General features: G+C 47.6%; 2 protein-coding genes across 5 annotated transcripts in view; one reads left to right on the top strand and one right to left on the bottom strand.

Moving 5' to 3' along the window:
* The window catches only part of LOC106607631 (nuclear receptor coactivator 1), a 96022-nt gene extending 81199 nt beyond the window's left edge, over positions 1-14823 (top strand). For all 4 annotated transcript variants that reach the window (XM_082976919.1, XM_082976918.1, XM_082976917.1 and 1 more), the window contains 14 exons: positions 302-403; positions 715-855; positions 1544-1691; positions 1941-3027; positions 3540-4344; positions 4511-4666; positions 4789-4906; positions 5062-5230; positions 5528-5833; positions 6876-6974; positions 7284-7662; positions 7912-8086; positions 8401-8587; positions 8792-14823. In XM_082976919.1, coding sequence (XP_082833045.1) covers positions 302-403; positions 715-855; positions 1544-1691; positions 1941-3027; positions 3540-4344; positions 4511-4666; positions 4789-4906; positions 5062-5230; positions 5528-5833; positions 6876-6974; positions 7284-7662; positions 7912-8086; positions 8401-8587; positions 8792-8959 — 4040 coding nt within the window. In that variant the 3' untranslated portion in view covers positions 8960-14823. The remainder of the gene's footprint in view (positions 1-301; positions 404-714; positions 856-1543; positions 1692-1940; positions 3028-3539; positions 4345-4510; positions 4667-4788; positions 4907-5061; positions 5231-5527; positions 5834-6875; positions 6975-7283; positions 7663-7911; positions 8087-8400; positions 8588-8791) is intronic.
* A 171-nt stretch (positions 14824-14994) lies between these two features.
* Positions 14995-16183, bottom strand: LOC106607856 (putative peptidyl-tRNA hydrolase PTRHD1). Its single transcript, XM_014205291.3, has 2 exons — positions 15915-16183; positions 14995-15585 (listed from the first exon to the last, which is right to left on the bottom strand). The coding sequence occupies exons 1-2, from the start codon at positions 16122-16124 to the stop codon at positions 15415-15417; spliced, it is 381 nt and encodes a 126-aa protein (XP_014060766.1). The 5' UTR covers positions 16125-16183; the 3' UTR covers positions 14995-15414.
* Positions 16184-17825: the final 1642 nt, after the last annotated feature.

Raw genomic sequence — 17825 nt, 5'->3', positions numbered from 1 at the left:
GGTATGCACACAGATGTTTACATAAACACTCATGTCATACACATTCTAAAAGGTGTGTCAGCAGCATGACATCATGCTGGTCTTTACCTTGTCCTAACTAGACCAGAGCCATATAGGAGAGGGAGAGTTAGACACGGTGACGCCCTGCTTATTACAGCTAACACACACACCCAGTCTCACGCACACACACACACACACACACACACACACACACACACTACACACACACACACACACACACACACCCACGTTAGAGGCTTAACTCTGACCTCTCCTGACCTTTGATCTGTGTTGTGCCCAGACCTGCAGAGCTGCCTGATCTGCATAGCCTGCCCGATGCCCCGCCCACAGCAGCTACCCGCCATCCGCACTGAGTCCTTTATCACCAAACAGGACCCCACAGGTATTAACCCCCGACCTCTCACTTTTTACCTCTCAACTCTACCCTCTCACACAAAAACTCCATACACACGCACATACTCTCCAATTTGTAGATTAGAGAGCTTTCATGTTGCTCCAGAAGGTGGACTAACTGGAGAGTGTTACACAATAAACAAGCTTGTTGGTAAACCTACCTAGAGAGGAAAGGCCAATATGGGGTTTCAGCTCTCACTACTGCTGTACATCTGACCTCATAATAGACCACCGTTACTTGTGTGTGTGTGTGTGTGTGTGTGTGTGTGTGTGTGTGTGTGTGTGTGTGTGTGTGTCCAGGGAAGATCATCTCCATAGAGACCAGTGCTCTGCGGGCGACGGGGCGACCGGGCTGGGAGGACCTTGTCCGGAAGTGTATCTACGCCTTCTTCCAGCCGCAGGGCAAAGAACCCTCCCACGCAAAGAAGCTGCTCCACGAGGGTGAGGAGTGGGGAGAGAAGGGGAGGAAGAGCGGAGGAGTGGGGAGAGAAGGGGAGGAAGAGCGGAGGAGTGGGGAGAGAAGGGGAGGAAGAGCGGAGGAGTGGGGAGAGAAGGGGAGGAAGAGCGGGGGAGTGAGGAGAGAAGGGGAGGATGAGGAAGAGCGGAGGAGTGGGGAGAGAAGGGGAGGATGAGGAAGAGCGGAGGAGTGGGGAGAGAAGGGGAGGATGAGGAAGAGCGGGGGAGTGAGGAGAGAAGGGGAGGATGAGGAAGGGGAGTGAGGAGAGAAGAGGAGGATGAGGAAGGGGAGTGAGGAGAGAAGAGGAGGATGAGGAAGAGCGGGGGAGTGAGGAGAGAAGGGGAGGATGAGGAAGGGGAGTGAGGAGAGAAGAGGAGGATGAGGAAGAGCGTGGGAGTGAGGAGAGAAGAGGAGGATGAGGAAGAGCGGGGGAGTGGGGAGAGAAGGGGAGGATGAGGAAGGGGAGTGGGGAGAGAAGGGGAGGATGAGGAAGTGAAGGGGGGTGGAAGAAAGAGTGGAAAGAGAAAAGTTCTGTACTATTGTCAATAATCAGGCTGTAACAACACAGTACCCCCATATCATACCATTACAGAAACATCTTTCTTTTATTTCATCAAGAACGCCACACTGATAAGTAGCTCAATTGTTGTTTGTGCGTGTGTGTGTTGCCAGTGATGACCCATGGCACGGCCATCAGCCCTCTTTACCGGTTCAACCTGAGCGATGGGACCCCCCTCAGCGCTCAGACCCGCTGCAAGTTCTGCTGCCCCCCCAACCATGACGTTCAGCCCTTCATCATGGGCATTCACACTATCGACAGGTGACTCGCACACAACCGCACACTCACGCATGAACACACACACACACACACACCCATGAACACACACACCCATGAACACACACACTGGCAAGTCATATGGAACAAGTAGAATATATGTCTTTATTGCCAATCAACAATGGTTGGAATGGTAGGAATTGACAAGATGTAAACAATGTAAACAGAAAATACATTTCCAGAATATTTCTCTCACCCAGCTGATGTTTTGCTCTTGTTTTCCTTCTTTTGCAGGGAACACAACACTGCTAGCTCTCAGGAAAACACTAACTCCAGCCTTCTACTGACCCATAGGAGCCCTGCTCCCTCCCACTCCCCTGCCCTCCCCCCGGGCAGCGAGGCCAGCCAAGCCCCAGCCCCCACCTCGGGCCTCCATCTCAACAACGGCAAAAGCTCCAGCACCACCGCCCCCACCACACCCACCAGCCATTCAGCAGGGTACCTGACGCCCAACCGGATGTGTCCTCAGCAGGTCAACAGCCCCTCGCCCCTGGGAAGCCCCCTCACTGCCACCCCTACCTCATTCATGTCGCCCAGGCCCCCCAGGGCCAGTCCGGGGCTGGGCGGCCCGCGTGTCCCAGGGAACCCCTTCTCCCCTTCCACCCCTGGCCTGCACTCTCCGGCAGCGTCCCTGGGAGGTGGAGCTGGTGGCGGGGGAAGTGGAATCCTCAGCCGGCGCCACTCTGGTGGGGACGGTGGAGCAGGGACACCCCTGGGTTTCTCTCTGCCCTCCCCTTTACCTCAGAGGCAGGCCAGCACCCCCACCAGCTCCCCAGCGCGCCCTCCCCCCGCCAAGCCCCCAGAGGGAGGAGGAGGAGGTGGGGGCGGAGAGGACCTGGCTAAAGGAAAACTAGGGGTGAACCCCAAACTCAACCAGCCCCTGGACAACGGCGGAGTGGGGGCGCCTAGGGACCCCAAAAACACATCTACCAAACCCACCTCCACCCCTCAGTGCCCGGCCTCCCACAGCACGCTGACGGAGCGCCACAAGATCCTCCACCGCCTCCTGCAGGACAGCAGCCTAGCTGAGGGCAGCAACGGCAAGGAGTCTGAGATCAAGAAGGAGCCTCCTGCCAGCCCTGCCACCGCCAACCCCAACGGACCCCCCACCACCCCCCAGGACCACCAGCTGCTGCGCTTCCTCCTGGACACGGATGAGAAGGACCTGGGCGACCTGCCCCCTCCGGCCGCTCTCAGCCTGCAGACGGTCCGGGTCAAAACTGAGAAGAGGGCCAGCGGGGACACTACTCCCTGCGCTGCAGCCTGCGCCAGCCCCAAGCCCAAACCGAGCCCTGCAGACAGCAGGCCGTCCAGAGACCCGGTACTGTCTGCAGCCCTACTCCTCCCGCCTGCAGTCTACAGCTCACACCTCATACACAGTCCCTGTAGTATCCAGATGCAGCAAGATCACATCCCAGACATGCAGACCTCTCAGACAGTTTAAGTTTGGGGTTATAGTTAAGGTTAGGTTTTAGGGTTAGGGCCGGGAGTTAGGATTAGGGACTTCTAGGACTTCTGTTGCTGGGGTGGTCACAGTGGTTGGCTGTCAGAGTGGATGCTGCTGCTGCCTTCTAAAGGGAGCATGTGATTCGCTGCTGTATTTGTTCTATTTACGTTGAGCCCATAGTAACACTCCCTCACTGCCCTCAGGCAGGAGCTAGTTGTGTTCATTTGTGGCCCCTGCTTTTCAACTTTGTCTCTCTCCAGCAGCAGCCTTTGAAGTTCTTTGACTTTTACTCTCTCTCCCTGTCCCTCTCTCTTGCTCCCCCTCTCCTTCCCTCCCTTTCATTCTTTCCCTCTCCCTCTCTCCCTTTCCCTATCTCTCTCTCTCAGTTCCCCAGTGTATCTGCTGACCTGGACCCTCTCAGCCAGCTGCTGCCCACCCTCAGGGGCCCCACAGGGGCCAAGCAGGGCAGCAAGGAGCAGGGTGGTCCCCAGACCCAAGCCCTGTCGTCCCATAGCCAAACCCAACCTCAACCACGGCTCCATTCACCTCCACAGCCCCAGACACAGCCTTGGCTCCAATCACCTCTTCAAACCAAACCTCAGAACCATCTCAAGCTTCAGTCCCCTACCCAGCTTCAGTCCCCCACCCAGCTTCAGTCCCCCACCCAGCTTCAGCCCCCCACCCAGCTTCAGTCCCCCACCCAGCTTCAGTCCCCCTCCCAGCTTCAGTCCCCCACCCAGCTTCAGTCCCCCACCCAGCTTCAGTCCCCCACCCAGCTTCAGTCCCCCACCCAGCTTCAGTCCCCCACCCATCTTCCGTCCCCTACCCAGCTTCCGTCCCCTACCCAGCTTCCGTCCCCTACCCAGCTTCAGTCCCCCTCCCAGCTTCAGTCCCCTACCCAGCTTCAGTCCCCTACCCAGCTTCAGTCCCCAACCCAGCTTCAGTCCCCTACCCAGCTTCAGTCCCCCACCCAGCTTCAGTCCCCCACCCAGCTTCAGTCTCCTACCCAGCTTCAGTCTCCTACCCAGCTTCCGACCCCTACCCAGCTTCAGTCCCCTACCCAGCTTCAGTCCCCTACCCAGCTTCATGCCCCTACCCAGCTTCAGTCTCCTACCTTACTCCAGCCCAGTGGGGCCAACACGGTCAAGGCCGTGACCGTGAAGAGGGAGCCTCCCGGAAGACCAAGCCGAGGTACGGCAGGAATAAAGGGGGTCAGGAGTGAGGGGTCATGATAAAGGGGCAGAGGGGGAGAGGCCCCTGACTCCACAACCCACTGTATGCTGCCTGTTTTCATTTTTACTGTGACCCCCCCAGGAAATGACTTGTCCTGACCATGTGTCTGTTTGTGACTGTGCAGGGCTCACTGATGGCCCCAGCCTGCAGAACCAGTCACACTTTGACTTCTGCAGCCCCAGCCAGAGACCGGGACAAGGGGAGCTCTTCCAGACGCCTGAAGACAGCAGCAGCCCCTTTAAAGAGCCTGGACTAATGAACTCATTCAACTCCAACACCGGTATGAACCAGAATACGCTCATATCAAATATCTGGAATGACATAATTACTACATAATAAAATCTATGGGTTAGTTGTTTGTTTGTTGGTGGTTCATTAAGAGTGTGTTGTGCTGTCCTCCAGCGTTGTCTAAGATGGAGACAGACTCTCAGCAGTTCCAGACCCTGGCCCTGACTGAGACTCTGTCCTTTGATGGAGGCATGGGAAACCCTGTGCAAGCCTCTCTGGCCTCCCCTCAGGAGTGAGTATAGTACTTCTATGTAGAAGAAACACACAGACACATACATTCCTCATTGCTCACATTCCAATGCACAGGCACACAGAAACTAACCTTGCCCATCTTTATATTGCATTGACACACTCCCATGTTCCGGACTCCCCCTGTGTGTGGAGCAGGCAGTGTGTCCCATGCCCGCTGGATGAGCTGCTGTGCCCCCCCACCACCCCCGAGGGGCGTAACGACGAGAAGGCCCTCCTGGACCAGCTGGTGTCCTTCCTGAGTGGCACAGACGAGAGCGAGCTGGCTGAGCTGGACCGAGCCCTGGGCATCGACAAGCTGGTGAAGGTACCAGAGGAAGAGAATGATAGTAGATTGCATTTGTCTTTTTTAAGTGTTGCGATTTGTTACCTATATACGGAAGAGGACAGGCACTGTCATACTCTACTACACTACGGAGCTGAATGAGCGTTAAATATAGAGAGTTAATTGAAATTCCTGTCCAAAGCACCACAGAATAGTTTCTTTCCATCAGTATAGTAGTGCAGTCATCGACGCATGCTTGATGTAATGACTTGTTTGGTCCTGGGATGTTTGTTGGACTGTAATTAACCCAGTATTGACCCTGACCATTCCTCTCCCCAGGGCGGCTGCTTCGACCCCGTCCCTCAACGGTTCCCCTCCCAGCCTCCTGCCACCACCCCCATCTCCATGGACCCCAAGCTGCCCGGCTACCCCTCTCAGTTCAACCCCGGCCCACCTGCCCAGTTCCCTCCAGAGATAGCAGGGATGCAGAGTATGGGGGGCTTCGGTGCACCCAGGGGGGCCTTCCCTGGGGGCATGATGCTGAGGCCTGGCATGGGCAGAGCGCCTGGCATGACCAACCAGCTCCGGCTGCCTCCCAACCAGCTGAGGTTACAGCTGCAACAGAGGCTGCAGGGCCCACAGCAGGTGGGATGGGCTGGGCAGGGCAAAGCGGGTACATCAGGGGTTGCAGGCTTTTGTTCCAACACAGCCCTAACACACACGCTAAATAAAACCAGGTGTATGCACTCTCTGAGCAGTAAATGGATCTGTTAAATGCCAACAGACACTGCTGCTCAAGAGGACCACGATTACCTACCCAGGCTGGCCCACTCCCCTGTCCCACTCCCCTGGCCCACATCCCTGGCCCACTCCCTTGGTCCACTCCCCTGGCCCACATCCCTGGCCCACTCCCTTGGTCCACTCCCCTGGCCCACTCCCCTGGTCCATTCCCCTGGCCCACTCCCCTGGTCCACCCTCCTGTCCCACTGCCCTGGCCCTCTCTCCTGGCCCACTCCCCTGGTCCATTCTCCTGGCCCACTCCCCTGGTCCACTCCCCTGGTCCACTTTTCTAATGTGGACGTACTTGATTCCCTCCTCTCCTCTACACAGGAGGGGGTGGGCTTTAACAGGCCTTGTTGATGTTAATGAAGCCTGTGTCACGCAGCATTGCCTTTTAATCCCAGTCAGAGCCCGTGCTCGTTAAACACTGGCTCAGCAATAGTAAATCTCAGGCAGCCCTGCATTGTGTTAATGTGCCATTGTGTTGTGTGGCTAAGCAGAGCTAGCTATCTTGGTGAAATGGGTAGTCATGTGAGGTGGAGCGCCTCCTACGCTCCATTACGGTACAGAAGAACAAACAGGGGAACTAAAGGGCTGCTACAAGCCCCTCTATGGTAGGGGAGTACTGAACCGTATGTACATTTACAGTGATTGATTGTTATCATTTATGCTGAGAGAGAGAGGATTATGCTGACTTGAGTGATTATTCTGCTAGCTGATCAGGTTGATTTCAAAGACCTCATGGCAAATTAAAGGATATTACGAATATTGTTCTCATAACTGGTCTTCTCACACTTCTCTTTATCAAATATTAGGTTCCCATTTCCCTTTTCTCTCTCAACCACTTCTCTTCTCTCTATCTGCTCTCACTCACTCCCTCCTCTCTCTCTCTCTCTCTCTCTCTCAGCTGCAGAACAGGCTGGCTGCCATGAGCCCGTTCCCAGGGGAAGCTCACGTTGCCATGGGGATGCGTCAGGGAGGGAAGCAGCCTCAGATGCCCTCTCAGGTGAGTGTTTTTGGGGAACTCACAATCATGTGCTCATGCTTCCTTCTCTCTTGTTCTCGTTGTTTCCTCTTCCTCTATTTCTGTATTGCGGCATGGTGTGTATTGAGGAAGTCCTGAGCATTGTAGCTAGTTATACTGAATTATTTGTATGAAAACTAAGTGCCCTATTCTGTTCTCCATCCGCCAATCCCTCTCCCTCTCTCTGAATAAAGTTCCTTCCAGTCTATTTCAGATGGTCTAGTTAATTTGGGAAACTATGAGGGCTGTTTTGCAGATAGAAAGTCCTCTATTTTCTCTGTGTCCCTGCAGCCTCCTCTGAACGCCCAGATGCTGGCCCAGAGGCAGCGGGAGCTCTATAGCTTCCAGCACCGCCAGAGACAACTCCTGCAGCAGAAGGTCATGTTGATGAGGCAGGGCGGGGGGCCTATGGGGGCCACCAGGGGACAAAAAGGACCCCAGCCACAGCAACAACAGTTTGGCTATCCTCCAGGCTACAGCCCCATGCCAGGGAACCCACCCAGCTCCCCCAGCCTATTCAACCCCATGGGAGGGACCCAGGACCCCAAGTTGTCGGGCCAGGGCCCTATGGGCAGCCAGACAACTATGACGGGAGGGATGCAGGGACAGTTTGGGGGGGCGGTGAACTCGGTGGTGCAGCCTGTGCTCTTCCAGCAGTTTGGAGGACCAGGTGAGTGACTAGGCTACCTGGGAATCCACCATAATCACTGTCTCTATAACATCTGAAATTGTCAGTACAATGTGCTGTTAATATCAATATCAAAATAGCATATAATGTGCTGAGATTATCAATATCAAAAAGTAGTGTGCAGACAGGTTCAATAGAAAATGGAATAAAGTGCTGCTGACAAATATCAATATCAAAATGGTCTAGACTCTAGAATGTTCTAACAGCATCTCTTTGTCCTTCTCCTCAAAGGTATGGTCCAGCAAGGAGACCCCTCGTTCCCTCCAGAGCTCAGCCCCACCAGTCCCCTGCTGTCCCCTCAGAACTCCACCTCCCAGAGTCCTCTGCTCCAGCAGGCCCAGCCTCCTCCTGGGTACCAGTCACCTGACATGAAGAGTTGGCAGCAAGCTGGCATGGGCGGAAACAGGTGAGGTGGCCAGAGCCATGCCTGTGTAAATGTGTAAATTGCATAGTCTGTTATTGACATGTTATTTACATAGAAAGTACATGGTCAGATGGTTATTACATAATTACTTGTTTGTTTCTTAGAGGATTCTTTCAAACAATCACTTATGTAACATTATACCAGATGTGTTTAATTCTTTGAAGTGAAGAAGGTACCAAAATGTATCAACTCCTTCTATATAATTTCCTAGTAATTGTAATGACCAGATATAGCAACTGAAAGAAGAGTGTACATTAAGCCACTGGTGTCATGAATGTGTATTCTGTCTGTGTCAGCTTGTTCAGCCAGTCTGGTCAGACGATGCCCCAGGCCTTTGGGCAACAGGGGGTCTACAACAACATGAGTATCACGGTGTCAATGGCAGGAGGCTCAGGGGGGGTGGGCTCGCTACCTTCCATTGGACCACCTGTTGGCATGGGCAACAGTAACCTTGGCGACATCAACTCCATGTGTAACGATCAGGTGAGGGTGCCACACCTGATGTCAGCCGCTTCAACTTAGAAGTCAAGTACAAAAGCAATAACGGACCGTCCAAGCTGCCCTTAACTGACCAAAACTGTCGTGGTGAACCATTTCACTAATGCCCACCTGTCACTTTCATTTCCTTCTATCCTCTTCCCTCCTTCCTCCACTAATGTCCTCCTCTCTCCCTCCTCTCCTCATCAGGTACAGCAGGTTCAAGTGTTTGCCGACGTCCAGTGTACGGTGAACCTGGTGGGCAGCGACTCCTACCTGAACCAGTCGGGGTCCATAGACACCCAGAAGGGCCCCCAGGGGCCTCAGAGCAGCCAGTCCCAGCAGAAGAGCCTCCTCCAGCAGCTCCTCACAGAGTGACTTCTCAGCTCAGCCGCCTGCCAGGAGAGTGGTGCTCCACAGACCACCAACCTCTTCTCTTTCTCACCTTTGGTTTTAGACAACTGCCTGCCGGACTGGTTAGGAGGGCCCTGGGATGGAGACTGAGGTCCAGGTAAGAGTGTGTCTGTCTACCTGCCTGACCTGCCTGCCAGCCAGCCTCAGCCCATACCGTACCATAAGGCAGCAGCGATCGTTCAGCGCTCATTCCTGGTTACCTACTTTCAACACAAAGTCTGCTTTCAGTTCTGAGAAAGGAATCAGCTTCCGGTTTTGCCAAGTCGTCGTGGTTGTCAAAAGAGGATCTGGTTCCTAATTGCCCGTTCCGTCAGGCCATCGCAGCAGTGCGTCTTGGGAGTGCGATCAACGTGCAGCTGATCTCAGCTTTGGGTGGTTAACCCGTCGTCTCAACTTTTGCTCTAGCGTGAGGTGGCGTTGTGGGGACAACGTTTTGGGAATGTTAGGTTTTTAACCTCTGCAATGGGAAGCTCAGTTTCAGCTGGATCTGTGACTGACTAGCTCTCTCCATTGCAGTGCCTGATGGGAGGAAATTCCCAGCTCTCGTTTTTTGTTTTTGTTTCTCTGTTCTCGTCGTCTGCGTCGTCAGGACAACAAGCAGCACGGCCGGGATGGGATGGGAGATTGCGTTGCTCTGCTCAGTTGGCAACACCGTCTTTCACATTTTCAAACCACCAGGCTGTTAAAGTAACTGTCTGTCTTACACATTTTTCTCCCCAGCAGCTGTGAATAGGAGCCATGTTGGGCTCTCCTTGGCCTGTCAGTATTGTTTGTCATGTGTAACCGTGCAGGTGGGTAGTATTGTACAGCACAGATGGACACACATTGGGATGAGTTCACACTACTTTCCTTCCACAAGCGTAATTTAATTACTCTAAAATGCAACTGTCGTTTTTAGCTCAAACTATACATTGTGATTCAATGCGGTTTTCTTCCGTTTTTTTAATTTGAGAGTAACATGTCAGTTATTATAATTTGTTCAGGCGATATTTGGCATTATGAAAATGTACCTCTGCTAAATGTGCTCTGTGTTCTGTAATGTGAAAAAAGAAAATCTCGCTATAAGAATTTGATTGATTTTAGAAATGGCTAGCTCTGCTCTTTTGGCAGACCTTTGAATGTTTTAATCCCCTTAAATGAACCTCAAAACAAACAAGAATGGGTTATCAATATTACACAATGACATGAATAGGCTGTAACTCGTAACCGTAGAAGAAGTGATGGAAGTTGAATGGGGTGTTTTCTTGGAAACACAGTGCTCTCTCTCCTCCAACTCTCTGCCCGTGATGATGTCATTCCACTGGCCACACACTACAGCTCTTTTTGACTGCTCATGTGACTACTGTTGCCCAGTCAGACACTGTCTATTAGCGCTAACCTCTGATATTTTACTGTACACATTCATTCGCATAGAAAGTCTGGCCCAAAAAAACACCATGTTTTATGTGGGTAAACAGTAACCTATTAACAAGCAATGAACCCAAAAATGAAGAGAAAGCAACAACAGAAAGAGCAAAGTTCGGCGACGTTGTAATGATAATGAAAAATCAAGTCTAATTTGGCTTTTGGCTTCTCTGCTCTATCCCGGGTATGTGTATTTCTGACTAACAGAAGGCTTTCTTAAGGGTGTTATGGTCCAACTAGATATCACTGTGTATATACAAGGTATTTTACAAAGTGTGCAACATTACCCGAGCACAGCTAATAACCGAGGAGGGTTAGGGATGATCAGTTGAAATAGCATGCATGATCACCATCCTCCTGAGACCTCAAACTGAATGCCAACTCCTTTAATGTGCTATGATTTCTGAATCACGCTGTGTACCGTTTCAATGGCGTCTGTGTGCCTGTGCTTTATACCCAAACAGTGGCTCAGGTGTCCTCAGCATACAACTCAAATTCAACCTGAAAATGGTTCTAATTTTGTGTGATGTTGATTCAAGTTGACATGAAAAGCTGGTAGCGGTTCCAATTCGGAGACTCAATTTGTGAAAGAGATAAACCTTGATTTGACATACCACTTCTTCCTGTCATTCTAAGACACTTCAAATGTTGCTTTGCTTTTAGCCTTTTGCATTTCATTCAAAAACAATATATATACGATTTAATAGATGAGATATTTAAGTGTATTTTTCTTCTGATAAGGTAAATGATTTACTTTCTATTTGAAAGGGATGTGGGTTAACAATTAGTACTTATCAATGTTAAAGCCATTCCTGAGCCACTGTTTGGTTTATGTAAATAAACATACACTTTACAAAACACACGGAAGCAAGACAAAATTAACAGAATGTATGTGGAAGGATTACATTTGTTTTCAGTATACATTTGTACTATATAGGGTACCAGCTAACGGTTTCATACTCCCAGAAGTGTTACAAAGGATAACGTTTCATGAATCTCTTCTTCACATACTCTCCAGCCTTCGCTCCTCATTTAGGAACAGGCATTACTGTATAGAAAGTGTTAATAGAACTATGTCAAATGCAGAAATTCATCTGATCTGTTAATATTAACTGTTTAGCATTTGGGATATAATATGCCAAATACAAAGCACCATTAGACAACGGTCATTAACTTAACAGACATTCTTATATGCAAGAGCCGCTCAATGGCAAAGACAGTCCATTCAGTACAGGTACAAGGAAAATATTTGAACTGGTTCTTCAACATGTTAACATGTATATAACAGACAATGTGAATATGTATTTGTTCAGAATCGACAAAATGTAGTGCTCCAAGTTTGTGGTATTAACTACTCGCTTCCATTTTATTTTGTATTTTTTTGATGTATATGACTGTCTGAGTGTGTGTATGTATGTGATTAATACTGTATATCTGGTGTTTAAGATGGAAACCGATTATGTCCTGATTAGATTTTTTTCTTCTTTTTAGATACCTGCAAGTTTTCCTGTGGGTGTTGTTCAGATTGCTCTTTATGTGAGAGAATGGTTTAGCGACTGCTGAATGTGATTTTACTGAGAGAGAGAGAAGCAGTGTGGACTGGCTTTTGTACGGGTTAATTTAAAAAAAAAAAAAGGCCATATTATTTAATTTCTCTGTTGTCAAAAAGTTTAAACAGATCTGAGAAAGTGGAACCTTGTATTCTGAGAAGCATCGCTCCGGTAGTTAAGTGGGCTTTTGTAGATTGATCGCCTGATGTATTTTTAGCATTTTCAAAAAGTAATGACCAAAGCTTTAAGATGTTTAATTCATATCATATGCAAGCCTCATGCAATTGGACGAGACAAAATGTAGCGTTTGTTCACTTTTCTAAAAGGAAATAGTCTATACATACTAGTTCCTCCTTGACCACACTACTAATTGTGGTAGTTTGTGCTTTGCATGTTTGTCCTTTATTTCTTTTTCCACACAATTTGTCCTAAGATACTGACAAGTGACCTATCAGATTTAGTATTTTTATCTAACTTCTATTCTTTGGAATATCTCAAAGTATGATCAGTTAGAAACTTCCTCTCCTTGTTGCCGTTGACTCCTGGCAAAGACTCAAAAAGGTTTGTAGGGCCTGACATGCTGTCACTGTTTACAGGAAGAGAGAAACTTGCAACAGCTAGCTATGCACCTTAACAAAAAGCTTTTTTTTAACACTGATTTAGGTATTCAAAGCAAACTAGAATTTGAATCAATGATTTAAATCAAGGTATTTTAGTTTATTGAAAGAAGAAGAGAAGCCTAGTGAACCAATTATTATTTACTTTTTTTACTCAACTAGCATTGGTGATAGTTGTCTGAACTTGTGGGTCTGCTCTCTCAACTGAATCTCACAGATTAAGATTATTCAATCAAATATTTCAATTTATTTAGCTGAACACTTTATACCAAATTTGAGGTGCCTCTTGTATATACAGTATTTTCTGCATAGAGGACTGCTCCTCGCTGTTTGATGATGTTAATGAGGATTTTCTTATCTTTACCTTTATAAAACAAGTTTGCTGCATTTTACATTACTTTTCTACAAGAAATCTAAATATTCCAGGAATTTGCAAGAAAAACAATCTACTTTTGCACTTTATCTCAGAATTATTTAGAGGAAACAGGCCATCATAAATACTACTCATGTTCACATCAGATTTCATCATTATCATCATCGTAAATCCCCTAAATCACAGGAGGTTGGTGGCACCTTCATTGGGGAGGACGGGCTCGTGGTAATGGCCAAAGCGGAATAGGTGTAATTACATTTTACATTTTAGTCATTTAGCAGACGCTCTTATCCAGAGCGACTTACAGTAGTGAATGCATACATTTCAATTAATTTCATTAAAAAAACAATTCTGTGCTGGCCCCCCGTGGGAAGCGAACCCACAACCCTGGCGTTGCAAACACCATGTTCTACAAACTGAGCTACAGGGAGTAATGGTATCAAATACATCAAACACGTGGTTTTCATATGTTTGAAGCCGTTCCATTTGCAGACATTATGAGCCGTCCTCCCCTCAGCAGCCTCCTGTGCCCTAAATGTGATAGAAAGTAAAATATAGATTTCTCATGTTCTTAAGAACTTGGTTGCAGAGCCCATCAATATGATTACAAAAGAGAAGTGTACATTCTCTACTACTACTCTTATGTAGTTTGACATATGATCGTTCTCTCTGCCACAGATCCTCAATCTAAACTATGCCTTTCTTCTTCAGGTGATCCACTGCCCCTCTCCCCTCGGCCATTAGATAACTAACGCGCTTACACTCATACTCCTGTCCTGCAGCAGCTTTAACTGTTCAAAACATTCCCCCTCAACTTTGCTCTTAGCTACCAGCAATCATTGTGCTCTGGTCTATACTGTAGCATTTTACATTTTAGTCATTTAGCATGTGCTCTTATCCAGAGCGACTTACAGTAGTGAGTTAATACATTTCCCCATACTGGTCCCCTGTGGGAATCGAACCCCGTTGAAGCGCCATGCTCTACCAACTGAGCCCCACGGGACCAGCGGCAGTTCTATTCTATATATTTCTAGGCTTAGTAATTCCTACCAAGCAGTTACAGCCTTACATACGTGTACTGCTATCCCCTGCATCTGTCATTTTGTCACCACCTTGTAACATACTGCCTAATGCAGAAGCAACTAACATCCTTGTTAAGATGAATGCACTCTACCTTCTACAGGTATTACTTCTCAACTGTTCCGAGTATTGGAGCAACTGTTTGCTGATGATGTTTGTCAAGTGTTGTAAGTGCTGCATAATCGAGACTGAAGTTGGTTGTGGATGGAGAAGTCAAAAGCTTGTCTCGCCACTTATAAGGCCAATGCTTTCTCATTGAAACGAGGTTCCACTTTTCCCCCTGTAAAATTAATATAAATAAATATAAATATATATATTATACATTTTACTCATTTTGTCCAGTTTTGTTTATTAAACTTGTTTTTAGACAGGCATCAGAGCAGCTGTGTGGGTGGGACAATATGAAGTATCTGGGAGAATTATGCATGTTTTTATTTCTGTGTCCAGGTGGAATACCTGGGATAAATCCTACATTTTCTTAGGACATCGTAGACAATCAGTCTCAGGCTAGGTCAAGTAGCTACAGGGGGTCCCTGTAGACTGAAAAGCAACGTTTTTGCATCTACTGAAACAGTCTTATTTGTCTGTCGATTTTTTTGGGAGGTATGTGGCTGCTCAGACTGGGATTAGTTCAAAGTTTACACACACACAACTCACACACCTCGTGCGTTCAGTCCCTCTATTGCTTTTCCAAGGTGAAGATGCAGACCTTGAAGGAAATTATGCTTTGACTAACAAATCTATAACATCCATGAATGTGAGAATGAAACACATTTGCAATAAAAACACCATTTTAAAACAGGATATGGAATGTTGGTTGATTGTCTTTTTTTTTGTTTTACTACACTGTATTTCTCATTTTCATTATTGTCACACTACATTGCCACTAGTTGCATTACCTCTTTCAACCTCAGTTTATTGTAAGGGCTGTATTCTGTGTATTGTGAAGTAACTAATAATACAAGAAGACACAAATTAGTTGACCATGTTTAATGCATCTTGTATGTTTGTAAACAGACTCCAACCATCGGTGGCTAGAAAAATACCTTACATAACTATTCACCATTTAATTGAATCACAAGATACATGGCCACATCAAATTAGGTGGACAGACATCCACTCTTTAAATGCCCGTTTTATGGCATTTTTCATGCAGTGAGTGATGTCTCCTTGTTACTGTAGGAAGACAAACACTGACAGTGCTTATCAGAGAGAGATTCTTCCTTGTGAAGTTGGAGCACGGACACTGAGTGCTGGTTCTTCCCCCTTCAGCATCGCCAAGATGCACAGGTCAACCAAAAAGAACACCACCAAATTAACTGGCTGGTGTGGAGCCATGGTCCAGACTCCATTCACCAAATGCATGTTACAGGGGTCTCTCTTTGTCCCTCTGTGTCATTTGAACAGTTTGAACTTGTGCAGCAGAGGATGTACAATGTCTTTGGGGTAAGGCTTCAGGGCGAGGCAGGTGGGGACGTTCTCTGGCTGCTCAATCCACAGCTTGTGGGCGATCCCCTTCTCTGTCAGCGTCTCAGACAGGCTGGAGAGGGAGGCCTGGTCCACAGCCTGACCAAAAGATGAAGGAGAAGAGGGAGATCACAAGCATTAGTTTATTTTCTCAACAATCACATCTATCATTCACTGCATAATTATTCCATCCTACTGTATTTACTTTACATAAAGAAACTTAAAGTATAAATATTTACTTTACGAAAAAATGGTTTTGTATTGAGAGGCTATTTTTATGCAGCTTGATATGAGCGCATGGGCAAAGTCAGTAGGAAACTTGTTTTGCCCACGTTCGCGTAAAACACAGGCATGTCGATTTATTTCACTAATAGCAGTATAATATTGATTAACTTGCGAGCTAATAATAGTACCCCAGTCCCAGCTACCTGAAGGACGACTTTGTGCATGCTGTCCAGTTCTGCCAAGTACTCCTGCGTGTCTGGGTCGTTGTAGTTCAGATGAATGGCAGCGATGGCAGCATGACAGGCTTGCGTTATAACCGCCCCTAATGGCCAGGCCAACGTATGGACCAGGTCTGACCGGACCACAACATACTGGACAAGACGACGGGGGGCTGCGGTTCCTGACGCCGCCATCTTTGGTCGGTAATGGTAGAGGACCGGAGGCAGCTAAGGTACAGATAGAACAATGAGACAGATATTTAACGGATGTATAAATGTGAAGCATCCGCTTGGCCAAATATGGTAGTGAGAGGAAGCCCAGCGGCAGGTAGTGGGAGACGATGGAACGAAAAATCGATTTTTGCACATTTTCTCATCGATTAAACATTTGATCTCAATACAGTTTTCTGTTCCCAAAACTACAATATGTTACGAGCAGAGTGGGCTACGTTTTGTAAACGTTACCCTTTGCCAAAGTCTTTAAAAAATGCGTTGTTTAGAAGGAGTGCAAAGGCGAATTGAGCTGTTGCACCCGTACACTTAAGAGTAGGCGTTCCCTAACAGAATAATGCAAATATATGCTAGAACGCGCCAATAGAATCTCGCAAGATCGTACTTGGCCCTACCCACCTCCTTGCTTGTTCTGTTCACGATGACTAATTTGTTGCCATTTGAAACGACATGCTGTGGTCTATCTTGGTTCAGTTATACAAATCTTTAGCTAAAGTTCTTGCTAGCTGTGCTGGAAATTATGCTTTGTTTATCTTCTGTGTAGGTACACGTATGTCCCCTTGTGGTTGAAATATATCATTTCACATGGGAAGTCAAACGTACACCACCCATGACAGTGTACATTCAATAGGTTCATTGATTACAGTAGGCTACAAAGTATTTCAGATGGTGTGCTTTTGCTCCAGATTTGTTACTGGTTCCATCTCTCCTGTGATTCCCTTTTATAGTTACTTCTCAGATTAATTTACTCTCAGTAACAATGCCTGATTTTCAAGCAGATTTAAATCCGGACTGAGACTGGACCGTTCAGAAACACTGGAATTGGGAACTTAAGGCAAACCGGTGTTATTCACAATGATCCGTGTGGTTTGCCTGTCTCAGGAACAGGTACTGGAGCTGACTGTGTTAATGCATCTTCATGGGTCCAGTTGGGGTCCTTATCTAATAGGGATACGATACCACATATAACCCAACCCACAGTTTAAAAAAGAAAATAAGAAATGTACCAATCACGTCATGTCCTACCATACAGATTTTGCCAGTTGAAAGGGTAGTGAGTGACCCCATCTCTCCCTATTTTACTTCTAGACAATGGCGACCCATCATTCAGGGCAGACCACCTATTTTGAGCCCCACATTTTTAGCATGCCTGTTTTTTAGGTTGCCTGTTTTGCATGTTATTTTGGCATTAATACGTGTCACATATCAATTTGCTAACAACGTAAAATAAAATATATATAATTGAGTTAATAAAGTTAATAATACAAACATGGTCTTTTTTTTTGTTTTCTTGTGTAAAGCAGCTCCAAAATGCAGGTGTTTCAGCCTAGCTCAGTGCTTTCTGTGGTGTTGGGGAAAGCCAGCAGGAAATACAGAGCGTTGTGCCGTGATTGGCTCAGTTTTCTGTCACTCATGGGGACACTATGTCACCGCCAAGTCTAAGAGTAGCGCTACAAAATTCTAGCCCCTTGGGTGCTCCCATAGAGTTAAATTAGAAGTGCCCATCCAAGAAGGCTCACGGTCATTGGCCAGAGATAAAATAAACGAGCTCAGACTGGGAATTGTAAATCTGGCCTCTTTCTAGAGCTTCGACCTGAAGATCAATGACGTCATCATGATTTGACCTTGTTTTTTTCTGAGTTCCCAGTTGTTTTGAAAGCACCA

The sequence above is a fragment of the Salmo salar genome, chromosome 06 (genome assembly GCF_965601325.2).
Source record: "Salmo salar chromosome 06, fSalSal1, whole genome shotgun sequence".
NCBI lineage: Eukaryota > Metazoa > Chordata > Actinopteri > Salmoniformes > Salmonidae > Salmo > Salmo salar.
Note: the sequence above shows the minus strand (reverse complement) of the source record. Positions and strands in the feature narration are given on the sequence as shown.